The sequence below is a fragment of the Caretta caretta genome, chromosome 8, assembly GCF_965140235.1.
Source record: "Caretta caretta isolate rCarCar2 chromosome 8, rCarCar1.hap1, whole genome shotgun sequence".
Lineage (NCBI taxonomy): Eukaryota > Metazoa > Chordata > Testudines > Cheloniidae > Caretta > Caretta caretta.
The window spans coordinates 106,279,136-106,305,696 of record NC_134213.1 but is presented as its reverse complement, the minus strand read 5'-3'; the positions used below and the strand labels follow the sequence as shown (position 1 = coordinate 106,305,696).

The 26,561-nt window shown below is 63.1% G+C and overlaps 1 protein-coding gene across 1 annotated transcript in view; it reads right to left on the bottom strand.

Moving 5' to 3' along the window:
* Positions 1-25,270, bottom strand: part of PTCH2 (patched 2) — a 57,544-nt gene extending 32,274 nt beyond the window's left edge. The window contains exons 1-2 of the mRNA XM_048861571.2: positions 24,833-25,270; positions 23,633-23,825 (exon numbers count right to left, since the gene is read on the bottom strand). Of these exons, the coding sequence (XP_048717528.2) occupies positions 23,633-23,825; positions 24,833-24,937 (298 nt within the window). The 5' untranslated portion in view covers positions 24,938-25,270. The remainder of the gene's footprint in view (positions 1-23,632; positions 23,826-24,832) is intronic.
* Between the last annotated feature and the right edge of the window lie 1,291 nt (positions 25,271-26,561).

Sequence of the window (26,561 nt, the reverse complement as noted above, 5' to 3'; positions counted from 1 at the left end):
AAAAACTGACGTAATCCAAGCTGACATCACTCAAGGACTGTGCTGAAATTAGCAGGTGAGGTGCAGCCGGAAGTTAATGTGCAAAGTTGATATGTCTGATATTAGGCCTCACTGGTGGACAAAATCATGAAAGAAAGAGGTTTTGTGGGGAAAGACATCAAGACCAGACAGAGGCTATTGCAGTGAGCCCCGCCACCCTAGCTGCCACCCGCACTGCCTCCGGGGGCCCTGGGCCTTCGTCACGCTGATCTGGAGACCTTTCCTGATCAGAACAGAGAGAGACGGACCCAAGCGACGTCGCCACTCCATCGGCTCCAGCCGCATCCCAAACGCCGGCTGGGTGGACCATTCTGACCATCTTTGATACCATTTAAAGCGATCAGACAAGGGGGCCTTTCCTTCTAAGGACGGGCTCCAGCTGACGGGAGCGGGAATGGGGCCTGGGTTCCAATAAAAGCCATAGTTTATCTTTGACGTTTCAAAGGCTTTAGCCGTTTTCCCTTCTTTTCTGTATCTTTAATGAAAGGTTAGAAGGGTTTTAAGGGTGCATTTGCCGGGGCAGGAAGTGGGCTGAGTCTCTGTCCACCAAGCCCCGGGGTTTGTTTAACTCTGGACAATGACTGCATTACGTTATGGGGTACCGCCCGGATACACCAGAAGAGAAACAGAAGAGGAAGCAAACCCCCCCGCCCCCCCCCAGCCTGTCCAGCCCGAGCTGCCTCGTAAGCACAGTTTTGCTGCCCGCACCCTTGCGGCTCTGCGAGCAAGGCGCCCCTGCCTGTAAATACGGACACTCTCGTTTGCTTTCTCAGCACCTAGCGCATGCCAGCGGTTTGGCCAAACCCACCCGACACCTGAAAAACCCCCTTGACAGATACTACCCTGGCTGGGCAGGACGTCTGGGAACTGAGTCGATTCTCAATTCAGCTGTGCCGTCCCGCTCCTCCCGCTCATCGGATGCCCCAAGCCGAGCCCCACCCACCCTTCCTTCACTAACACGGATGTGGGGGAGCCGTTGGACCCGCCATTCAAAGCGAAATGAGAGGGACAGGATCAGAGCGATGGGCCATCCCATCCGGCTCGTCTTCCTGCCCCGTTGGGACCAGGTGTGGGGTCCGTAAAACGCACTGCACGCTCTCTGGGGCAGGGAATTGTCCTCTCTAGGGTGAGGCCTGGACCTGGCTGGCCTCTGCACACTGAAACAAACAACAATTCCTTGTGCTTTGCTGCTCATTAGATAAATCAGACTGGCCCGGAGATCACGACGTCAGGAATCTGCCTCGGCTGGGCCAGTCCCTTGGTGCGGGGAAGGGGCACGCCGTGGGTTTGTCCCGAATCTCCCTCGGCTCGTTACAAATTTCAATCCATTGTCGGCAGCTGGATGCAAAACAGAGCAACCACCCCAGTGGGTGGCTGGGACCCTGGCACCCTCACCTCCTTTGCCAGCTCTGAGCCTCGGGGCGCCTGGGGAAGAGTTTCTGAGCTTCCAGCCTGTGTTTCAGGATGGCATCAGGCAGCCCTTGCTCCGCAGCGAGGCAGACAGAGGCTTGGGTGGCAGCCCAGGACTGCTCAGGCCTTGCCTTCATTTCCCATTCGCTGTCCCCTAAGTTCCCTCTCAGCTGCGTGGCCGCCCAGCTGCCGACTCAGCCCCGCGCAGGGGCTCAAGGCTGTGGCGGGGAGAGCCGCCCCTCCCGCAGCACGGACCTGCCCCAGCGGGGAGAGCCGCCCCTCCCGCAGCACGGACCTGCCCCAGCGGGGAGAGCCGTCCCTCCCCGCCGGCCCCAGCGCGGACCTTCCCCGGACTGGCGGTGGCTGAGGGAGAGGAGTCCCTCCCCCTGGCTCAGCCGCGCCAGACCTCTCCTCCGTCCCAGAGCTGCTGCGGTGAGAGAGGGCTGAGGGGAGTCCTCTCTCCCCACCGCAGCCCCAGGGCAGCCTGCACCCCAAACCCCTCATCCCTGGCCCCACTCCGGAGCCTGCATCCCCCTGCACCTCAACCCTCTGGCCCAGCCCTGAGCCCCCTCCAGCTCCCCGAGCCCTGCATCCCTGGCCCCACCCCAGAGTCTGCACCCCCAGCCAGAGCCCTCACCACCCCTGCACCCCAACCCTCTGCCCCCAGAAATGAGCCCCCTCCCGCACTCCGAACCCCTCTGCCCCACCCCATGAATTTTGTTACGTGCACCAGTATGAACGTGATGTGTCACAGGGTCGTGTCACACATCGCCTCCAGATTGGGGCACAGAACAAAATTCATTCCGCACATGGACGTAAAAAGTTAGAGGAAACACTGGTCCGGGCCCACGTCAACATCAGCCCTGCGGCCGCAGCCGGGGACGGACACGTCTTCAGCCCCTCCCACACAGCCTGCGCTGGTTCCTCCCCAGACGCAGGCTCCCCAAGCGCTCCTGCCTGCACCCCTGTAGCCATCCCAGAGCGCTCCTCGCGTGGCCCCCGTCTGACAGACACTGGAGAGGTTTTGGTCCTTCCTTTTGGTTTGCCTCTGCTCCCGCCCCACCCAGCAGCGGGGCCGAGAGCCTCTCTCCAGGGGACTCATTTCTGCAGCCCGCTCCTTTGATCGCACACACAAGGCGGCTGCACCTTTCTTGTCAAGCTCGTCTTTGCCGCCCCCCTTCCACCCTTGCTCTCTGGCGCGTCTGACCGCGAGGGACCCATTTCCTGCCCTTTCCCACGGGAGCCCCCGGCCAGTCCACCGCGCTGCTGAGCGGCCAGTCGCCATCCCGTTCCCATCTCCCGTCAGAGGAGCAGTGCGCTGTCCCTTGACGCCCTGCAGCCCCTGGCACGCCAGGCACCCCGCCGTGTGGCAGGCTCCTCACTCGCCCGTCTGCCGTCCTGACCAGCCCCGCCCTGAGAACAACCCTGTGAATTCAACACAGCGGAAAGCGGGAAAGCAGATGTGTCCAGCAGTACCTCAGCAGGTGCCGGCTGGGCCCACTGTCCAGCGGCTCCTACATTCAGGCAGCCCCAGCCCCTCGGCCCCCCGCCCGTCACCATCCAAAGGTGGCCGATCGCTCCCGCTAAGCACCCCCGTCTCGCCAGCTGCCAGTGACCGGACCCGTTTCTCCACCCAGCTGCGCTTCTAGACCATCCCGGGTCTTTCCTGACAGGCCTCCCCGTAGCCTGGGGGGGTCTGGTGCCTCCGTTTTCACTTGAGAAGCCCTGAGATTTCCGTTCCCCGGCTGGCCCCGCAGCTCGACGTCTCTAGGCTCTAGCTGCCTTTCCCGTCTCAGCCAGGGCCAGGCCAATCATTTCCAGAGAAAGGGCAACGGCGGGGGCAGGGGGTTGTTTTCTGGAAATAAAATGCAGGGTTGGCAAACCTGACACTTGCCCCTTCCTCTAAAGCAGCTGCACCAGCACCAGGCGGGGGCAGGACACCCCATGGAACAGGCCCAGGATGGGATGGGGCACCCCACAGAACAGGCCCAGGATGGGACACCATGCAGAACGGGGCACCTGGGGGTGTGGGGGGGAGGACGATGCTGCAGGTGCGTGTCAACGTGGCGTTAGGGGTGCCGTCCGGGTGTGACTCTGCAGGACCGAAGCACCCGATCCTGCAGCCCTTCCCCAAGGCAGGAGCACAAGGTGACAGGAGCCCTAGGCTGCATTCCCAGCTCTGCCACGGGACCTTGGGCAGGGCTCCCGCTCTGTCCAGCACCAACTCTCCCCCTCCCCGGGGTGGCGGCAGGTTGTGGGGGTGCTGTGAGGAACGGAGAAAGAAGTGGGTGCTATCGCTCTTCCCCCCAATCAGCCATGGGCCCTCCCATTCCCGTCCACCTGAGACGGACCAGAGCAAGGGCAGGCCCAGGACGGGAGGGGACGCCCCTCAGAACGGGCCTGGGATGGGACAGGAGACCCTGAAGAGCAGGGCACCCCATGGAACAGGCCCAAGACGCCTCAGGGCACAGGACGAGAGGGGACGCCATGCCGAACGGGACACCCCATGGAACAGGACTGGGACGGGAGGGGACGCCCCTCAGAATGGGCCTGGGAGGGGACGGGACACCCTGCAGAACAGGACTGTCATGGAGTCCCTGGGCGATGCTCTGGGACTGCTCCCTATGAAGCCAGGCAGGACTCTGGGGAAGTCTCCTCTCTGGGAGCAGCCTGTCTGCAGGACACACAGCTCCCCCGGCTCCACCTTCCTGGGTCTGACCTCGGAGCATTCAGCATCCTCTGCCCCTCCGTGCGCTTCCCACAGCGAGTCCGCCCAGGCGGGGTCCTGGGGAAGCCAAAGGGTCCTGCACCCTAACTCTGCAGTCAGACGAGACTCTCAGCCAGCCAGTAACACAGAAGGTTTATTAAACGACAGGAACATGGTCTAAAACAGAGCTTGTAGGTGCAGAGAACAGGACCCCTCAGCTGGGTCCATTTTGGGGGGCAGTGAGCCAGACAACCACGTCTGCCCTTCACTCCAGGTCCCCAGCCAGCCCCAAACTGAAACTTCCTCCAGCCCCTCCTCCTCTGGGCTTTGTCCCTTTCCCGGGCCAGGAGGGCACCGGATTCCTTTGTTCTCCAACCCTTTAGCTCTCACTTTGCAGGGGGGAAGGGCCCAGGCCATCAGTGGCCAGGAAACAGGGTGTCGGCCATTCTCTGTGTCCAGATCCCTGCACACATCTGCCCTCTAGGACTCTGGAACGGTCATAGACCCTTACCCCACCCCCTAGACACTTAAGAACTGCATAGGGGAAACTGAGGCACCCCCACACTATTCAGAGGAAACATTAAAAACAGTCCCACTTCGTCACAAGGACACCCCATGAAACAGGCCCAAGATGGGATGGGGCACCCCACAGAACAGGCCCAGGGCACCCCATGGAACGGGACTGGGACAGAACACCATGCAGCACGGGGCACCCCGTGGAACAGGCCGGGGACGGGACGCCGTGCAGCACGGGGCACCCCGTGGAACAGGCCGGGGACGGGATGCCGTGCAACACGGGGCACCCCGTGGAACGGGCGGGGGAACGGGACGCCGTGCAGCACGGGGCACCCCGTGGAACAGGCCGGGGACGGGACGCCGTGCAACACGGGGCACCCCGTGGAACGGGCCGGGGATGGGATGCCGTGCAGCACGGGGCACCCCGTGGAACGGGCGGGGGAACGGGACGCCGTGCAGCACGGGGCACCCCGTGGAACGGGTGGGGGAATGGGACGCCGTGCAGCACGGGGCACCCCGTGGAACGGGCCAGGGACGGGACGCCGTGCAGCACGGGGCACCCCGTGGAACGGGCCGGGGACGGGACGCCGTGCAGCACGGGGCACCCCGTGGAACGGGCCGGGGACGGGACGCCGTGCAGCAAGGGGCATCCCGTGGAACGGGCGGGGGAACGGGACGCCGTGCAGCACGGGGCACCCCGTGGAACGGGCGGGGGAACGGGACGCCGTGCAGCACGGGGCACCCCGTGGAACGGGCGGGGGAACGGGACGCCGTGCAGCACGGGGCACCCCGTGGAACGGGCCGGGGACGGGACGCCGTGCAGCACGGGGCACCCCGTGGAACGGGCTGGGGACGGGACGCCGTGCAGCACGGGTCACCCCGTGGAACGGGCCGGGGATGGGACCCTGTGCAGCACGGGGCACCCGTGGAAAAGGCCCAGCAGGGAACAGGCCCTGGACACCCCACGGAACGGCCCAGGACAGGGCACCACACGGAGGGCTGGGCCTGCTCAGGTTTCCTTCTCTCATTCTGTTTATTACAGTGGCACCTACAGCCCCTCTGCAGCCTGGTGCCCCGCTGTGCCAGGTGCTGCCCATGCCCCTGCCCAGAAAAGCTCACAATCTAACCCGACAGGACACACTGAGGGGAAGCAGCGCCAGGGAGGGGGTGACTTGCCACTGTCGCTCAGCCAGGCAGTGACCCAGCTGGCACCAGACCCCCACATGGCTGGCTGCTGGACCCCCGTTTACAGTCAGTCTTTCTTCAGGCTGCAGCCGCTCAGCGCCTGGAGACGCTGGATGTACCAGTCCTAAAGCACAGATCCCAGCAGGGAGCAGCCTGGGTTACAGCGGCCATGGGGCTGGGAGGGAAGGAACTCCGTGGGCCCCAGCGCCCGGCCAAGGGAGCAGGATTGGGACCACTCTCTGTCCCTCCCGCTGCCGGCTCACTGCGGCACGCTGCCAGCTCTGGCTGCCGGCCAGCGCATGGGAGGCCAGGCGCAGTGAGAGCGAGACCACAAATAAGCAACAGAATCTTTGCCTTTAATGACTTATTATTTCTTTCATGCTTTTATTTTCCATCCCACCCTCTCTGAAGGGCCGGGGGAACAGCTGGGGACAGTTGGATGCCAGTTGTGAAGGATGCCTTGCCAGGGAAGGTGGCCTGGGGCGGGGGAGAGCCATTGTGCCTGTGAAATGGGACAGTGAGATGCAGGGGGTGCTGCGTGGGTGTCGGAGGAGGCATCCAAACCATTGCCAGCTGTTTGGGAGGTCAGGCGGGAGGTGCACTGAGCTGCTCTGGCCTCAGCTGAGCCACCCAGGAGAAACCCAGCATGAAGAGAGAGATAGGATGCTTGGGGGGGGCGGGGGGTTTAGGAGGATGGACAGCATAAACTAGTGAGCGGGGGGTTTAGGAGGATGGATGGCATAAGCTAGCGAGCTCGCAGGCCTATTGTCTAGCCCCTCCTGCCGTGCATGCCCCACGGACCCCACAGCGAGCCTGCCCCCCAAGGTCCCGAGCTGCTGGGGATTTCCATGGTGTGTATGTCGTTACCGACAATTGCCACTGCAGGAATAACTGCACATCTGCAAGTGCTGGGGGGAGGGCGTCCCTAGTAATTAGTGTTAATTTGGAACAGGGCGCTCCGAGCCACGGGAGAGCTTCAAAGGCGACTGAGGAAGCCTCAAATTCCAACCCCCTAATTAACCAGGGAGCGAGATGAAAAGGCAAGGCCGAAGCCCAGGCCTGCCAAGCGCACTTCCAACGGGAGGGTTGCTGGCTGGCCGGGCCAGGCCCCAGTGCTGGCACAGGGGGGCACGCGCCCACCCCGGCCCCCCAGATCTGAGCTGAGGGAGTGCCACCATGTCAGCCGTGGCTGGCCGCTGTCGTCCCAGGGGCAAGGGGGCTGCGTGGGGGGGAGGGAGGAGGGGGCTCTGCGAACCAGCAAGATAGCAACAACGAGCATGTTAATGAGGAGCACTATGAAAATTTTCCTTTCCTCCAACTAACAAATGGAGCACTTGACTTTCTCATGCACAGGGCCCCTCTGGTTCCAGCCCCCGGCCCCCCTTGGGCTTATTAATGCCTTTGCCTCTGAGTGGGGCTTTGGAGCCCCCCCACAGCTCTGCAGGGGGAGCAGCCGGGTCCCAATCTCCCCTGAGCCCTGAGGGCTTGGGGTGCCGGACCCTCCCTCTCCCTCTTGTGCTTCAGCATCCAGGCACTGAGGGGATCTGCACACAGAGTGCCAGGGCCCCTGGGCTGGGGAGCCTCGGGCAGTGCTTGAGCCCCCCGGCATGCCCCCGAACAAGCCCGGCTCCCCACAGCCCTGCACTCTAAGCTGGGCCTCACCATGCACCAGGCCCGGGGCTGGGTTAAAACCAGAGACCCCTCATGTCACTGGCAGAGCACCGCCTGGCCTGGCCCTGCCAGCAGGGGACGGACCCCCCAGGACCAACAGGGCCGTGCCAGTTCTGGTGCCAATTGGCCTCCAAACACAGCGCACGGGGGGGGGCCCTATTCCCTCCCAGGGCAGCTCGGTGGGAGCTGGCATCTGGGCCTGCCAGCAGGGGCAATGCCAGTCGGGGCGAGTTCAGAGCCGGGCCAGCCCAGCCCGGGTGCAGCTCACGCTCCCGGGCTGCTCTGGGCAGTACGACCATCCTTCCTGGGCCGGGGCAGCCGCACCCAGAGCGGCGGGAAGAGACCCGGGAGCCCTCGCGGCCGCGCACTCCATGGGCAGCTGCCAGGCGAGGGCGGAGCATCCCCAGCACGGGGGCAGGAGCAGACAGGCTGCACCCTGCTCTGGTGCCCACCACGGAGCCACATGCACTGGGGAAAGCAGCCAGGAGTGGGTGCTTTCAGAGACATTCAAGCTAAGGGTGCCCTGCTTCCCGGGCGGCTCTTCCCCTGGTTCCCAGCAGCACCACCTGGGACAGCACCGCTGCCCGCTCCTGGCCAGGCCCCAGAAGGAGCAGGGCAGCATCTCCCCAGTAGCCACCCATGCAGCCGAATGATCCTCGTAATTACAGAGTCCTCAGCTCAACGACAGCGCCAGGCATCTCCTCCCACCAAGCCAGGCCACCCTCGGCTGGGAGGCTGCCCAGGGAGCCCCACTGAGCATGCCAGGCCTGGGGAGTTATTGCCCCTCTGCCCATGGCTCGGCCTGGCACTACCCGCCCCGTGCCCCTCCCCCGAGCAAAATCTCTTCAGGGCATTTTCTCTGCCGCAAAACCAATGGGATTCTCATTACAACTCGCACGCCAGCAGGGGCTGGAGGGTCCAGCCGAGCTCGGGGGCCCGTCGTGTCAGAGGCTGCACCCCCCCGAGAGACAGGCCCTGCCCCACCACAGCCTCAATGCCAGGCCCAGGGTGGATGGGGAAGGTGCTGGGCCGAGCTCCTCCAGCAGGCAGAGCCAGGGAACCCAGGCATCCAGTGCCATGCTGTACCCACTGGACCACGCTGCCCCCCCCAGCTTCCCCCTGCAGGGAGCGGGAGAGACGGCAACAGAGGGCCCAGGCCAGCTGCCGGAGGTAGGGCCACTCCGACAGTGCTGGGGCTCCGAGCCAGGTGCCCACCGATGGGCAGAGAGGCGGGGCTGATGCTGCGCCAGCCTGGCCCACGAGAGACTCTTGAGGGTCGCGCTCCTTTGGTTGCTACAGCAACAGCATGGCGCCCACCGGCCATCATCCAGGCCTGCTCGGAGCTGGGGTGCACAGCGCCGCCCCCGGCAGCGTCCCCCGCGGGGCCTGTCTGACGCCCAAAGGGACAGCTCCTGCCCCGCCTTGCGCAGAGGATGGACCAGGCCCCCTGCAGCAGGCCCTGCCGTGGGCGCTGCCCATCTCTGAAACAGCAGGGCCCAGTCGCTTCCTTGGCGCCCTGCTGGCTGAGGCGTCGCCCTCCCTTGGCACGCAGCCCAGCAATGCGGCCCAGCGGGCGGGGATTTCCTGGGGGCTGGGGTGTCGCCGCAGGCTCCCCCTGCACCTCTCAGCCTGGGGCTCCCACGGTCCAGGGGATGCACCAGCATGAAGCTAAGCGGACGGGTGTACGGGCACCAAGGAGAGGCCTATGGGCCACATCCCGTCCCTCAGGCCCCCTGCCCCAAAGTCCCCTCCCACCCCCGCACCAAGGAGCCAGGGGGCCTCCCCCTTTTCCCTGAGCAGACTGGGCTGCAACCTGCCCTCAGAGATCTCCCCAGCCCCCCACGTCCCCAAGGCTGCCGGGGCCCTACACACGGCTCCACTGTCTGCATCTGCCATGTCTGGGATCAGACCCAGGCCTCTGCCGCCCGGGATGGGACAGGAAAGGGGACCCGAGGCCACCCCAGTTTCTGCAGCCGCTGCAACAGGAGGGGGGGGTCACCGCAACCAGCCAGCGCCCCTACACTCAGCCTCCAGGAGCTGAATTCAGGCCACGACTCAGCCCCGACCTGCTGCTGAGCCGCCCAGGATGCCCTGAGCCATGCCCCAAAGCTGCGGAGCAGAGCGCACCGTGTGGGCAGCCAGCCAGCCCGCCCGAGAGGGCGTTCACAGCCCCGCTGAGAGGGCAAGGGGTCGGCTGGAGGACGGGGCTGGAGCCGGGCAGTGTGGAATTGCATTCGGAGCCCAGGAGCACCGCTCTGTACGCCATCAGGGACACGGCACAGCCAGATGCAACCTAACCGGGCAGGGAGAGCCGCTCCCGCCAGTGGGGCCTGTCACCACTAATACCCCTCAGCTCCTTGCCCACCGCTTCGTGCTGCCTGCCCCCTCCTCGGCACTCACACCTACAGCCCAGCAGTGTCCCGCCCCGCGGGTCCTGAAGTCTCTCACACACACACACCCCGGCCAGCGGCCTATCTCGCTGCGGGCAGGCAGCGCCCCCTCCCACGTGCCCCATAGGAACCAGCTCTGGGGCAGAGCCAGGAGCTCAACCTGGGGCCCACCGAGCCCTGGGCTTCCCTGCTGAGGCTGCTAACAAGGGGGCAGCAAGAACCACGGGCAACGGCGGCTTCTGGGCCTATTGGGAGCCCAGCTGAGCCCCCCCAACTCATCACACGAGCCACCCAAGAGCCTTGGCCAGGAGGCAGGGCTGGCGAAGGCTGGACCCTGGCGCCTGCCCCTCTCCCCGAGATGCTCCCGCGCTAACGGCTGCCACACGAGCAGAGCTCCCAGGAAACCCGCCTACCCGTCACAAACCCCCTTCGCCCCCAACCCCAGCATTGACCCGCCTGGCCAATCCAGGGGCATCACGAGCTGATGGGCCTGTGAACCCCGGTCTCCCAGTGGGCTGCCCCACACCTCACCTCCCAGAGGCGCAGAGCACCCAGTGGGGCTTCCAGGGCAGGGGCGCCCAAACTGCTCCCTACACAAAAAGCCCAGAATATTGAGACTGTCCCTATAAAATCTGGTCACCCTGCTTAGAAACCTAGAGGCTGAGCTGCCCAGGAATGACGACTGCAATTCCACCCCCGGGCCTGGCAAGACAGTGAGGAGGAGCACCTGGAGCAGGCGGGACAGAGTCTCAGGACACCTGGGTTCTAGCCCCTGTGCCTCGGTTTCCCCACTGGCAGCAATGGGACTAAGGATCCTGCGGGGTGGGAGACTGTGTGCCATACTGTCTGCAAAGTGCTTGGAGATCCTGGGACAAAGGGCAGAAATCCCAGGGCTGTTCCAGACACACACAGGGGGAAATGGCTCGCTCACCCAGACGAGAGGCGCCGTGTGAAGCCAGCTCTCTCCACACAGCCAGGGGGCTGCCAGGCAGATGAAGAAAGCCAGGGCCAGGAACACAGACAGACAGCAACCTGGGGCCTCTGGACACTGGGGCTTCCCCAGCCCCCGGTCATGGAGCTGGCCCACTGGGCTGGACACCACTATGAAGCGTGGGGGCCATGCTGGCACCTGGGTGCCTCCAGCTATGGGGCACACTCTCTAATACCACCCTACAACCTGCCATGGGCTCGGAGGCATGATCAGTCCCGCCCACTGTACTGCTCAGCCTCGCGATCGCAGGAGATCTTAAGCTGAGCCCATCGCCCTGGTATCTGGGCTCCTGGAATCTCCTCTCCTCTCCCTGTGACGAGCCCTCTGGTAGCAGTTACTGGCACCCACTGATTTCACGGCTCCCCCCATTGGGGCCTCAAACATTAGGGTCAGGCCTGTTCCAATGGGGCTGCCCTGCTCTCGTACCCACGGGGAGCCAAGCGGCACCAATGTGGGGGCATAGCGTGGGTACAAAGTGCTGCGGGGCTCCCCAGGTAACACACAACAGCATCACACATAGCCCAGACCCCCGCATAACACACAACAGTGTCACACACAGCCCGCCCTCCTCTCTCCCTGCGTAACACACAACGGCATCACACACAGACCACCCTCCCCCCATCATAACACACAACAGCATCACACGAAGGCTGGGCCCCCCGCGTAACACACAACAGTGTCGTTCATAGCCCAGGCCCCCCGCGTAACCACAATGGTGTCACATACAGCCCTCCCCTCCCCCCACGCCCTGCGTAACACACGACGGCGTCACACACAGGCCAGGCCCCCCGACGTCAGACACCGTCACACAGCATCACACCAAGTGGGACCGGAGGCTTTCTCCGCTCACTCGCCGGCTCACCTGCTGAACGATTCAGATAACGATGTAGCATGCTGAGCAATGGCACAGAGAGTACACGTATACTGTTTGCGGACGATACCAAGCTGGGGGGCTGCAAGTGCTCTGGAGGACAGGATTAACATTCAAAATGATCTGGACAAACTGGAGAAATGGTCTGAAGTGAACAGGACGAAATTCAATAAGGACAAATGCAAAGTTCTCCACTTGGGAAGGAACAATCAGCTGCACACATACGAACTGGGAACTGACTGCCTAGGAAGGACTGTACTGTGGAAAGAGATCAGTGGGTCATCGTGGACCACAAGCTAAATATGAATCAACGGTGTGACACTGTTGCAAAAAAGCAAACATCATTCTGGGCTGTATTGGCAGGAGTGTTGTAAGTAAGTAATTCTTCCGCTCTACTCCACGCTGATTAGGCCTCAGCTGGAGTATTGTGTTCGGTTCTGGCCGCCACATTTCAGGAAAGATGTGGACAAATTGGAGAAAGTCCAGAGAAGAGCAACAAAAATGATTAAAGGTCTAGAAAACATGACCTCTGAGGGAAGATTGGAAACACTGGGTTTGTTTAATGTAGAGAAGAGAAGAGAAGAGAAGAGAAGAGAAGAGAAGAGAAGAGAAGACTGAGAGGGGACATGATACCAGTTTTCAAGTACATAAAAGGTTGTTACAAGGAGGAGGGAGGTAAATTGTTCTTCTTAACCTCTGAGGACAGGACAAGAAGCCATGGGCTTAAACAGCAGCCAGGGCGGTGTAGGTTGGACATCAGGAAAAACTTCCTGTCAGGGTGGGGAAGCACTGAAATAAATTGCCCAGGGAGGCTGTAGAATCTCCATCATTGTAAGTGAGATTTGTAAGAGCAGATTAGACAAACACCTGCCAGGGACGGTCTAGATCAGGGGTAGGCAACAGGTGGATTGTGGACCAAATCCAGTCTGCCAGACGCTTTTGAACAGAACACACAATCTTTTATTTACTGTCATCATTATTGTCGTCATTTCTGTATTATCATCTCTGGAGTCTGGACCTTGACTGTACCTGGGCCAAGAAATAATTGATTACCACTGGCTTTGATAATCCTTATCCTGCCATGAGTGCAGGGGATGATCTCTCGAGATCCCCTCCCATCCTTCTATTCTATAAGAACCGCGACATCACACTGTGTCACACATGATATCACGCCTTTGGGCCTCCAGCACCATGGGTGGCAAGTAAAGCCCCCCACCCTGCCCCTTCCACACACCCCGCCCCCCCACCAGAGCCCCACTACCATGGCCGCCGGCCCCTGCCCGAGGCTAGTGCCCTCAGCCCCGGAGCACCGGGAGGACGGGGGAACGGCCCAAGATGGGGCCAGCACACAGGGGGAGCCACAGAGCGGGAAGCAGGAAGGGGGCTCTGGGGGCGGAGCATGGGTGGGGCCACACCTGGCTGTTTGGGGCGGCACAGCCTCCCCCCGCCTACAATACCCACCGCCCATGTCCAGCCCCTCACCATGACACACCGTGACATCATGACCCCCAAGAAAGGGTGGGGGGCAACATGCTGGGCTGGGGCTCCAGCAACCTGAGTTCAATTCCCCACTCTGCAACTCTGGGCAAGTCCCAGGATGCGGGAGCACGCGCACTGTGCCTCAGTTTCCCATCCGTGCAATGGGGCTAATAATCCTGCCTTTCTCTGTGTAGCCTGGGAGCTCCTTGCCGGCAGGGGCTGTCTGACCCTAGCACAACAGGGCCCTGATCTCAGCGGGGACCGGTAGGTGCTACTCTAATACACCTGGTAAGGCCCCCACTGAGAAACGGCCCTCGTGTGTGCATGCACCGGTCTCTGGGGTATTTCCCATGCCCGTTGGTGGGCAGGAGGCCACGTGGTGCCATGCACAAGGTTTAACAGCTTGGCCGAGTTAAATATGACCATTTCCTCCTGAGTGCACGCAACCCTGCCCCTGCCAGGGTCTCTGGCATGGCACTGCCAACCCCAGGGAACTCCCAGCATATCGTGCCCCACTCCTGCAGCCAGGAGCAGCCCCACGGCAGCGATGGAGCAGCCCAGCCGTTCCCTGCCCCGGGACAGGCCCCAGTTCCCTTTGGGACTCAGCTATGAAAGCTGACGCAAGGGCAGGGGGGCGAACGAGAGACGTGGCCTCCCCCCAGCCATGGCACTCACACACACACACACGCGCCTGCATGCTCTGACTCAGCTCGCTAGCCACGGCCCCAAGGGCTGCGATGCACGCAGGCCGGGGGCCACCTTCAAAGTGTTGTGGGGCGGATTAGCGGGATTAGGGAGCGGGTGAAAGGAGCCGTGCTGCTTCGGAGGAAGTCGCGCCGAGGGCAGGCTAAAAGAGCCATTTTCACCTGGCCCGCCTGTGGCCACCAGCCTCGCCTGTCACAACACGGCTGCGGGGGCCCCGCTCTGCCCCACAGCCCCCGTGCCCGGGGGGGGGGAGGAAATACAGCCAGTTGGGTGCCCGGGTGGGCACGGGAGGGTGGGTGGCTTCCAGTGCCTCCCCTCAGACTGCCCCAACAGGGAGTCTTGCCACCAGCAGTTGGGGGTCCCCCCGACAGGCGGAGAAGACCCCAGGCTGGGGGATAAATTCTGCGGTTTGTGACCCCACAGACCCTTCTCTAACAACCCCGGCCCCGCAAAAGCAGGTTCTCCAGCCGCCTTTCCAACCAGCCAAGGCAAAGGGCGACCAGCTTCCCAAGCCAGCGGAGAAGCCGGGCCCCAGGCCCGGCCTGTGTCGATCAGAGCCAAACAAATGTCTTTATCACTCGAAATCCCAAGGGCTGGCTTCTGGGGGTGGTGGCGGGGGAGGGAAAAGGCCTCTCCTGAAGGAGCTCCCAGAGCCACGGCCAGGGATGAGGGGCAGCACGACCCCCCAAAATATGGGGGGGGGGGAAGAGTCGGTTGGGAACCATTCACTGCTAAGACTCCTGTCAGCACTGACATAAATTTCCACTGGTGTTGGCATTTAGGCCCTGGCTATTTCCATATGTATAGGGCTGCCTGGACTAATTATGCTAATCATCTCCTCTGTCGGGCGCTGTGAGAAATGGCTGCATTAGGCACTCCACTGCTTGCGAATGTCCCCTAATGCGGGGCTGACACATACATTCATCCCCCGCTGAATGGGGGAATTTTTCCACTTTGCTGCCTTCATTCAGGCACGAAATGAAGGGTTTGAACTCAGACCACTTTTCCAGGCCCGAGGAGGAAGCAGAGAATAAAACTCTTCTCGGCCCCGCTCCCTGCTGCCCCCCCCCCCCCAATAGAAAACCCCAGACACTAAAACGCTGCTGTCCACAAAACTCTTGCTGGGCCTTTAAACAACAAATCAGCAAATTTTCCGTCCATCACAAGCGATCAACCGGTCACTCGGGAGGGGTTGCAGGGAAGAGAGCCAGGAAGAGACTTCCCCCCACCATGAGAAAAAGAAGCGATTTCTGCCCCCAACGCAGCTTTGGCACACTGAGCCGGGCTCCGACTTTGAGCTGGCTTCAGACAAGAAAGCGCCTTTCACAGCCAGCCCCGGCTGCAGGGAGAAGATGCTTCGGAGCAAACGGCACCGCGGAGGGAGCAAACAAAGCCGATATATCAGCGAGTGGAGCAGGCTGCGGGTGTGCTGGGGGGCGGGCGAGGCGAGGGTCTTCTGCTCGCTGCCTGAATACAAACCCGGCTCCCTCTTTTGCTGGTGCGGAGAACGAGGTCTGTCCCCAAGGGTCTGGGCTAGCCTATGGTTCCCCCCCTCCCCCCCAAAAAAGAGCAGGGCGGGGGGAAGGAGGCCGAGTCAGCTGAGCAACGGCACCGCGATGCAAAGGAACCAGGGCAATGCCCTGGCCGAGGGCAGCAGCAAAGTGGCATCCACAAAAAAGTCCGGAGTAAAAGTGATCTTGGGATGCCAGGCAGAGGTGGGCGCCCCTGCCAGTCCCCTCTGCATGGGGCAGCCCACGGCAGGGGGAGCAGACGCGCCCAGTCAGTGGGACACTACTAAGCACAGGCTCCAGTCAGTCAGACATCCCCTCGCCAGCTCTAAATGGCCGCAGGATTTTGGGGTACGCCCAACTTGAGCCATCTCCGCGGGCGAGAGGTTCACAGGGCAGCTGCACAGCACTTCCCGACAGAGCGGACCCGCGGCCGCACCGTGCCCCAGCTTGGGCTCCCCGCTAGCTCTGCCACCCCCACCCGACTCCTCCGGCCGCAGCCAGGAAGCGGATGCCAGGGGATCCGATGCGACTGCCCCGGCTTGGTTTCCCGTGACCTCCGCTCCCCGCACCGTCCAGCGATGGCCCTGATGGTCTGTAGCCCCCCCACCCTCAGCGCTGCTCCCCCTCCCCAGGCTAGCGAGCCGCAGCATCCACAGACGCTCCCCTCCCCCCCATGCACATACTGCTTGCCAGCTGGCTCCGGCGGGCCTGGATTCCAGCAGCCCGGCTGATTTCGCGCAGCACCTACACCCCTCCTCCCGCAGGCCGGCTCCTGGCTCGGCTGCTAGCACCCCCAGCGCCTCTCTGGAGCCTGCCATTCGCCAGGAGACCACCCAGCACTCCCAGTGCCCACCCAGGAACCTTTCACCCCCAGCCTCCGCTCTGCAGACGCCACCGCTCCTCTCCCACTGGATTTCCTCGCCCCTGGCCCCGCTGGGAGCAGAGGCCAGGGTGCAGCTCCCGGAATGCGCGCAGGCCCCCAAAACGCCTCCCCAGTCCCCCCACGCTGGCCCTTTGACAGGTGGCTTCGTCTGTCCGTTGGTTTTCCTCTTTCAAGTGGCACTGTGTGGAGATGGCAGGTCAGCTCCAGCCGGATCCCCCAGGCCCCGTCGCCCAGCCCCGCCCCCCCAGCAAGCTGAACGTGCCTAGGGGCTCATCCCCCCTCCTGCCAGCCCACTGCATGCCGGCGGGGTGCGGACGTCTCCCCGAGCAGACAGCCCCGTGGGCCAGGCTGGCTCTGCCCAAAACAAAGCGCTACAGAGAGGCCAGCGACTCCTGCCACACCAGGCTGGTCAACAGGCCACCAGCGCCAGCCAGGGCCAGGCCTGGCACTCAGGGTCCAACAGCCTAGCCGCTGAGCGGGGCAGATGGTACCGGTCCTCGGTGCAATGGGGCCAGCACGCACATCAGCCTCCAGGGGGCGCTGCTGCCCAGGAGCTCGGGGGGCAGGGGCGGGGACCTGCAGGTGGGATCTCGGTGAGGGCCGCTGAGCACCTGCCAGACAGCTTCCCTCCAGCATCTGCTACCCACGGCTACTCCCCAACTTCCCTCTGCCCTCCCCCCACGGCTGCCTCCCTCCCCCGCCTGCTCTCTCTTCCTTTCCCTAAGTCCCGCCCTGCCCTCCCCAGGCTGATTCGCCTGCCCCCCGGTCCCACATACTAGGAGGTTTGGGGGGCAGCGAGCCCCTCGCTTTCCACAGTCCTTCCACCAGGGACAGGGAGCAGGGGAGATTCCCGCACGCCAGGTGGCTGCTCCAGTTAGAGGCTAATGCAGCTTTCCCCTGACCCAGCCTCGGCCCCATAAATCAGCCCCAGCCCAGCCTCCTGGCCCTGCAAACACACTCAGACGGCCAGGAACAGCTGCCAGGTGGCCGGAGGTAACTCAACACTCAGCCGGGGGGTGGGGTGGGGGGGGGTTCAAAGCCTTCAAGAAGCTAATCGCTTTAGAGGCACCTAATTGAACATTTCCACAGGCGATCCCAATTTACGGGCGCCACCGTCTCTTTTCCCATCGCCCCCGTTGGATCAGGCCGGTCAATAACCCCTTCTCCAGCATGGGCGCAGCCGGTATGGCCCGGGCCTGGGCTGGTTTCCATCTCTCAGCCCCTCTCCATGGGCCACCCCTCCTGCTTCCAGCAGCATCCGACACCCTGCCCCAGTCCCTCCCTCCGCAACGGTCCCGATCCCGCTGGCCTGGCACAGGAGGCGAGCTCTCAGGACAGGCTCCGCCCTGGGAACGGAGCGGGCCCCTCACAGGCCGGCCCGCCCTGGGGAGGAAGTGGCTGACGGCGGGCACCCTTGCAAGTCCGACGGTAGCTCAGGCATCGGGCAGGGGCAGCAGAACGAGGGCAGAGAGCTTATGGGCAGAAGGGACCCCAGGCCATCGCGTGTGACCTCCTCGACATCTCAGGCCACCGTCACCGCAGCAACCAAAGGATTACAGCCCTCAGGAGACTAGATGGTCACTTGCCACAGGCAGAGAATGGGCGAGCGGGGGGGAGAGGGAGCGCCCCAGTACCCGAGGCTGATTAGGTGAGAGACACCCAGATAACCTGGCAAGTGACCCGCACCCACACGCTGCAGAGGAAGGCAAAAAAATCCCAAGGTCCCTGCCAATCTGACCAGGGGGAAATTTCTTCCTGACCTCACATATGGCATGAACCTGTGGGAGAGAGAGCTCGCTGCCACCTCAGAGCCCTGACCCACCCAGCCCCATGTCCCATCTCCAGCCAGGGACAGCTCTGAGGAAGCAGACAAAAATCCCAGAATGCACTGGGGGAGGGGAAATCCCTTCCTGACCCTTGCCAGTGGGGATCTGAAGCATGAGTGTTGGGAACATAAGCCACAAACTGGAAGTGAGCCCCAGGGCTGCTGAGCCGGGCCCCCACCATCACAAGCGGTCCCACCAGAGAGTCACGCTCATATGTATCCTGCCCTCTCTTCAAACTCATTATGTTGGTTTGCCCCCCACAACTCCTGTCCGGAGGCTGTTCCAGAATCTGGGCCCTCTGACAGGGAGAAACTTTCTTCTAATTCCCAGCCAGAATTGGCCCCGGGCTGGTTTGTACCCATTTGTTCCTGGGCCAGCACTGCCCTTCAGCTTAACGAGCTCGTCCCCTCCCTAGCTGGCGTTTACCCCAGGCATATTGCAAGAGAGCAAAGCTCAAGTCCCCTCTCAGCTTCCCTAGGCTCCGCTCAGCGGCCAGGCTCTCAGTTCCCTGATCATCCTCACAGCTCTTCTCGCACCAGTCCCAGCCTGGGGCAGGCTCCACACAGCAGCTGGATGTGCAGCAGGGTCTGTGCTGTATGCTGGGGCCTACCTGCTTCCTTCCCCCATGGGCCCATCCCTGACATCACCTTCTGGAGAAGCCCAAGGCCACAGCAGCCAGCAACACGTCCTGGGGCGTAGAGCCCCTTTCCAGGCTGGGGGCTTGATCAGTTGCTGCTGTGGTCCGTGGCTCCCCTCTGCCTCTCCCCTCTGCCCCCCATAGGCGTGCTCTGGGCAATGCTCTCCTGCGTGCAGGGCAGCAGGTAGCTAGCTGCATTGTCAGGGAGCCAAGTGCTGGTGCAAGGTACCCACTGACAGGACCCGCGAGCCCTTGGCTTCTCCACAGGCCAGTGTAAGCTTCCCATATAGTGCCCCTGGCCCGCGGGACTCGGCCCTGCTGTGGGGAGAGAGGGGACTTGAGCCACCCTGGCCTATTCTGTCCTCAGTCTCTCTACCGAAACTGCTGTAGGTCTGCTCAGTACCCACTGTGGTGGAGGCTGCTTTGGAGATGGGCCCTTGGCATCCCCATGCCCTGGCCAACATCCGACCCCAGCCCCTCTGTCACCAGTGACCCGGATCCACAGGGAACTGCAGCTCTACTCATAGGCTGAGCGCAAAGGCCCCCGGTTCTGACCAGCGACAGAAAGGATCAGGGACTTCAGCTGACCCAGCTCCACCCCTGTCTTGGACCCGGACTAATCTGCTCCGGCCTTTCCTCTGCAGATGATTTATCATTTGCCCCACAGAGATACAAGCAGCAGCTGTCCTGAGCTGTCTTGTACCGGAAAATCAAACCCAGCCCTTCCCAGGACAGTGAGACCCCTCGCTGCCACCCACGCCGGCCCCACTCCTCGGTGTGACCCTCTCCGCCCTGCTCAACAGCACATGTAGCCCGAGAGGCAGGAGCTGGGCCAAGCCCCTGCCACAGATCTAGCCCCCATGACCACTTGATGAAGAGGTCAGCCCTGGCTCAGCAGACTGATGGGAAACCCTAGGGCACGGGGGTAGGGCCGGCTGACGGAAGAGCTAGACGTGGCCCGAGTCCCTGTGGGAAGGGCTGTGTCATTGCCCTGCTGGGAACCAGGAGCTAAAGCCATCGGCACATGCTGCCCTTAGGGAGTGGCACACGGCAATGCCCGTGGGCAGAGTGACCTGCCCAGGCACTGACCAGCGCACAGAGCTTGGCTGCTTGGAGGTGTGATGGCAAAAGGATCCCGGAGGCAGCTGTTAAGCATAGTCATAGGACGTAAATGGCGGGGCTGAGCCCAGTCACCCCTTCTCTGCCCTGGCTCCTGACCTGGGCACAGTCCTACGCACACATCTCGCCCTGGCCTCCTCCTCTGGGGGCCCCTCCATGACCCCTAGAGAGGAGGGACAGCAGCAGAGTCTGGCAAACTCCTCTTCTGGAATGCCCTGGCTCCTGGGTCTCCATCCCACACGCCCCTGCCTGGCTCCTGGGAAGCAGAAAGGGCACCAAAGCCAGAAAACCCTGCAGAGCAGATTTCCCTGCACTGGGGGCTTCCAGTAGGATGTGAATTCCAGCCTCTCAAACCCGCTAGCCAAGGGCTCAATTCTCCAGCCACCGCTGGGGGCGAGCCAGGCACGGACGGCCAAGGAGCTGCTGTACAGGGCAGGAGGCAGAGAGGAGCAGCTCTCTCAAGCGCAGGGCTACGTGCAGGCCGTGGGGGCTAGCAAGAGTCTGACCCACATCCCACGTTAGCACTGGAAAAGTTACTGCGGCCTTCATCTGCACCCCAGTGAAGTCGGTGGGGTGGCAGGCAGGTTCTGATGGGCGATGTCGGTGAGCGGGCCAGTTTGATCCTGCCGAACCAGAACAGAGCCAGATCCATGCCCAAGCACCTGCCATGCCCATGCAAACACCCCGCCCGGCAACGTCAAGGGGCCCTCCAGGGCCTCTGCCACCAGAACCTTCCCTCGGGTCCGACACACGGCCCAGCCCTGAGCCAGGGGACACTGCACCGCTCGGCCTGCTCCGGATTCTCCAGCAGCGCTGACATCCTGCACGGCCCACGGGCAGGACACAACACTGGGCCCCCCTTTGCACAGAGGCCCCCCATCTACCCATCACTGAGCACCTGCATGCTCAGCACTGGCCAGAAGATCATGCTGAGCCACTGCCCAGAGGAGTTCAAAATCTCGGGAGCACAGATCTGACCGCACAAGCTCGTCTCCGCCGGGTGATCATCTCACGGCCAGAAGGTTCACACAGCGTCGGCAAATATCACTCAGTTACTGGCAGTGCTTGGCACTGCCATCTGCCCATTCAAAGCACTGGGCAGATGCCACTTGACACCTCCTTGCAGTGCGCTACCAAGCCGGTGAAGGTTATCATCTGCATTTCACAGGTGGGGAAACTGAGGCACAGAGGGGCCGCTGGAGCTGCCCAAAGCCCAGCAGGTGAGTCAGAATTGGACCCTGCCTCCTCAATCCACGACCGTTCCTCTCACCCACGCTGCCCATCGCATGCCCGAAGCGCCCACAAAGCCACTGCCGTTGCTCAGCACGCGAAACAACGTCCAGGCAGCACAAAGCGGCCTCTTGGGCGAGCAGGAGCCAGGCCTGAGCCAGACAGTACGGCACCCAGGCCAGCCCCTGGGACATCCTACGGCACACAGAGAATCTCAGAACAACCACAATCCTGGGCTTCTATGTCACCTAAAACTCCCCCCGTGCGCTGAGATCTCACATGGAGCAGCATGAGCTTCCAGCAGGACAGCTAACCATGTCAGCACACCTTGATTCAAAGCACCCCTCCCCACGCATCTCTACCCCCATGCCGCACTCTTCCCTCCCACCCACCCCCCTTGGAGACTCGCAGGCCAGCTCTCATCTCCCCCAGGAACCCATCTGAGCTCCTGGGTCCTTGCCCCGTTCAACAGACACCAGTCCCGAAAGCTGCCGAACCCAAGCGAAGGAAACCCCACAGGGTACGGCCTCGCTTTGCAGGCGGATAAAGGCGGGGGGTCTTTCCCATCTTTAAATGCTGAACAGCTGCAGTTTGGGATGGATCTGTTGTTTTTGCCACAGATCTGTGTAATGCAGAGGAAGGGTGGGGGGAGGAGATACGACCTAGCCTCCTTGTCTTAACAGCCGCACAGACACCCCTCTTCGCTGTGTGAAACAGGTGTGTAAACTTTACTGGCACTCACGGGGGGGGGGGGGGCGGGGGCCGGCTCTTTTAAAGTAAAGTTGCTTCTATTGTTGAACAAAATCCAGGAGTAGCTGAGGACCACACATGCAGCCGGGGGGCGGGGAGTGCTGGAGCTCAAAGATGGCTGACACCACCCGAGGGTGTGAAGGTCCCACCCGATGCGGCCTCGGAGAGGGGCTGCGAGAAGAGAGGCCAGAGACCCCGAAAAAGGGAAAGTCCTCCCAGAGCAGGAGAAGGGAAACTCGGAGCGCCAGGCAGCCGCGGGAAGAGTGCCGAAATCCAGGCTGGACTTATTCATAACAAAGGAATCGTTTTTATCAGATGTTTCCACTAGGAAATGAGGCTTTGCTCTCCTCTGCCCCTTGCTCTCGGCTGTTTGTGTTCTCACTGGATTCCCTGCTCCCTCTTCCCTCGGGGGGCAGGCGCACGGGCCCCAAGCCAGCCCCTAACTGACAGCACTGTCAGAGGTTTCATTCTCTCCTCCGGCAGCATCTTCCCGATTTTCAGATCAATAATGCAATCTCGGAAGAGGGCGGCTCGTTCGCAGAGGGAACGAATTTAATTACACGCGCCTCCACGGACATGCATCGACCGCGATCCGGACCCCACACAGAACCCAGCGCACCCACCCTGGCATGCACGCCCATGCACCCACCGCCCCAGGAAAGCACTCCCATTTATACGCGCACCCAAGGGTGCCCCAAAGCTACCGAAACCTTGGGGGATGCATAACTTCATCGGTCACCCAACTGTCATCCGAGCGCCGGGAGCTGCTCTGGGAATGCCAGAGGATTCAAGGCAGCAAACATTTCCATCAGGGGCCGTGCATTGCTCTAACAGTGTTCACACCGGGGTACGCGTGTACGATCGTGTCCGGACATATATGTTTGCACGGGTTCACAGGCTGACGCACGTGCAGCGTTGGGCTCTCCCTTTATGCATTTCTCTTATGCCACAGCCAAGGTGTCAAAGCTGAGATGGAAGCGGAGCAGAGGGTGGGTCACATGCATGTTCACATACGTGTTGGTATGTGCCAGGTGCCCACCCACACCTTGGGAGGGCGCGTGTAGGATCCCGTCAGTAACGCTCCCGGAGCGGCTCAGAGCCGAGCCCGGCTGGATTCCGGTTCTGCAGCCCAGGATCATACATTCCCTGCCTACACCAGCCAGGATTTCCTCCTACACCCACAGGGCATGGAGATCCCCCCTATAGCGCCCTCCCGCCCCACTGCGCCCAGACAGCCCAGCCCCCCCCAGCGCCCTCCCGCCCCACTGCACCCCCCCACAGCACCCAGACAGTCCCGCCCTCATAGACTCATAGACTATCAGGGTTGGAAGGGACCTCAGGAGGTCATCTAGTCCAACCCCCTACTCAAAGCAGGACCAATCCCCAATTTTTGCCCCAGCTCCCTAAATGGCCCCCTCAAGGATTGAACTCACAACCTTGGGTTCAGCAGGCCAGTGCTCAAACCACTGAGCTACAGCGCCCAGACTGCCCTGCCCCTCTGCCCCCCAGCGCCCAGAGAGCCTGCCCCCCCCAGCGCCATCCCGCCCTACTGTACCCAGACAGCCCGCCCCCCAGCGCCCAGACTGCCCCGCCCCTCCAGCGTCCTCCCGCCCCACTGCGCTCAGAAAGCCCTGCCCCCCCCGCCCCACAGCGCCCAGACAGCCCCAGTCGCAGGCTGCTGCCCCCCGGTGTGAGCGGCCCCCGGCTCTTACCTTCCACCCACAGCTGCTCCAGGTCGGTCTCGATGGCGGCGGCCCGGAGCCCCAGGGCCAGCGCGCCGAAGAGCAGCAGCCCGGCGAGCAGCACCTTGCCGCAGTGCCGCTGGATGCGGCAGCCCAGCGCGAAGAGCAGCGCCTGGAGCCGGGCCCGCAGCCACAGCGGGGCCCTGGGGCCCCCGGCCTCGCCCTGCGGGAGAGGGGCAGCGTTACCCGCGGCCCGGCCCGGCTGGCCCCCGCCCCGTGGGGCCGCCCGGGGGGGCCTGACAGGTGCTCGCATCACGTCCCACCCCAGCTCTGCCTGGGCCAAGGGGCAGCGCCGCGGAGGGACCCCGAGGATCCCCTTTCCTCGCAGCCGCAGAGGCCTGGCTCCCCTCTCCCCGGGGGTGTCCTGGGGGGCAGGGCGCCCCCTGCGCTCAGCATCCCCCACCGCTGCCTCTGCCCTGCGGGACAAGCTTCCCCCAGCCGGCTCCTTGCGCCCTCCCCCCCACGGCCCCCCAGGCTCCCCGCGTCCCGCACCTTGCCGGGCCGGCTCCCTGCGCCCCCCCCCCCACTGCTCCCTAGGCTCCCCGCGTTCCCCATCCTGCCGGGCCGGCTCCTTGAGTCCCCGCCTCCTGCACCCCCCAGGCTCCCCGCGTCCCCCACCCAGCCGGCTCCCCGTGTCCCCACGCACCGCTCCCCTCCCTGCTTCCCCCCAGGTCAGCTCCATCCAGCCTGACCCTTCCTCCCCCGGCCACTGGCTCGGGTCAGTGACGGGGGTGCGAGACTCCGCGGGCTCCCCCAGAAGCGCCCCCCTCCGGCTCCGCGCAGCAAGGGCTGGGGGGAGACCTGCTGGCCGCAGTGTGTCACACGTTCGGAGGGGGCGCCAAGAGGCCCCAGGGGGATGCGACCAAGGGGCGAACTTCGCCCCAGATGGGCCTGGCGCAACTCCCCGGCCCCCCTCCAGCAAACTCACCCCCGGATCCCGGGGGCACCGGCCGGGCGCCGCGCCAACCCGGCAAGGAAAGGGGGGCCGGGAAACCGAGCTCCCGGAACCGGCCGCGGCACCGCCAGGGCGCACGCACCTCTCCAAGCTGCTCCCTCCCCAAGCTGCCCGGGACCAGGGCGGGAGAGATTTTAGGTCCCCACCCTTGGCCGCGGCCGCCCCGTTGCCGTGTCCCCGGGGGCTCCGTGGGACAGTCTCTGCAGCCCCCTCACCTTGGAGATCCCCTTCAGCGCCGCGGCGGCGTGGGCGCAGCCGGCTCCCCGGACCGGCGGAGCTGAGCTCGGGGCGCGCTCTCCAAAGCGGGGCTCCGAGGCCATGGTCCGGCTCCAGCGGGGGTCGAGCGAGGACGGGCGGGGACGGCGGAACGGCGAGGGCGGTAATCCAGGGGGCAGCGGGCAGCATCCGAGGGCTCCGCTCTGCTCCGGGGGGCCCCTGCCAACATTATGTGGCCAGCCCCGGGGCCATGCGAGCGGGCCCCGTGCGCCCTCTGGCTGGGCTGCGCGCTACCGCGGCGTCTTGAAGCGCCCCGGGGTGCGGGGAGACCCAGAGCGGAGCCACACGCAGCTCCCCACAAGCGCGGGGAAAAGCCCCCCACAAGCGCGGCGGCAGCAGCCGATCGTCAACTCTCCCCCGTGCGCCTCAGATCCTGTCCCACCAACATTTGGAGCGCGCCGCAGGCTCCCTTCCAGATCATGAAGGGGGGGGGGGGGTGATGGGAATGCGCTCTGGTTCCCATTGGCTAAGGAAGAGGCAAATTACTTTGCAAACATCTCCTATTATTAGCTGCTAAGCAACAGCTCACCAAAGTGGAGACGAGGGAAGACCACCCAGGCAGCCCCCCTCGCTCCCTCCCTCCCGCAAATCAATGAGGGCAGAGACTGGAGAAGAAAAAACTTCACTAAACACAGGAATTCTGCTCCAGAGCCTTTCAAATGCTCCAGCCTTCCCCAGCTCCTGGCCTGCCTCTTCTATTTATTATTGCAAGCGGACATGGCCCCATTGAGACAGCTGCAAACTGTCCCTTGCAAGGAGGGGAAGGGGGAAAAAACCAAACATTCCCCCCCCTGAAACTGGAACAGGGAGAATTTCGGGGGGGGGGTTGGTTTGAAAGAGCCCCTGGGCTTGGCACTGGAGTATAATTGATTTCAAAAAGAAACGCTAGGAAAGTTACAACAAACCAGCGCAAACAGAAAGCCAGCAACTCTCCCCCTCCCAAAGGCCTGGGCGAGGGGGTGGCACAGGAGAAGCCGCGGCCGCAGGCCCAGAGGGAAAGCTGGCTGGTTCTTTTGGGAGTTTTGCAGCCAATTTAGGGGCACAGACCCCCTGGCTCAAGGAAACACAGCACCCCTCTTGCAAGTGGCTCTGGTGGGAAAATGGACTATGGGATTCCTGTGCCCCCTCCCTCTCACGCCCAGTGCAGGGAAAGTGGGGGGCTGCCCCTTCTAGGGACAGACCCTTTGCAAAACACAGCTGGAGCCTCCAGCACCCAAGAGGAGAGCGAGTCCTTGTCCTCAGCCCACTTGAGTAACATCAGTCCCCTGCCCCCCCCCCCCGCCATTAGGGTGGGAAAGGCAGGGGGCTGCACCATACAAAGCAGAGCCCCCCCAGTGCCAGATGTTGTGGTCAGCGCCCTCTGCAAGGCTTGAGGCAGGGAGACAGAAAGGAAGGAAGAAAAGAGTGTGGGGGTGGGGGGAGCCCCAAAGGAGCTTAATTACTGCGAACAAATGACGGCTTAGACCCCTCCCGGCCCAGCTGCCAGGCTGCGTGAGAAGAGACACCGTGATCGGAGCCGCATCTGACTAAGGGCCAACCCGCTGAGGACAGGCAAGGCACTGGACCCCCCTTGGAAATGCCCCTTTCCCCCTCGCTGCTCGCCGACCCGAAGAGCCGCCCCCCGGGAAGGAGCAGTTTTGAGGCCAACCTGCCATCTACTGCTCGATC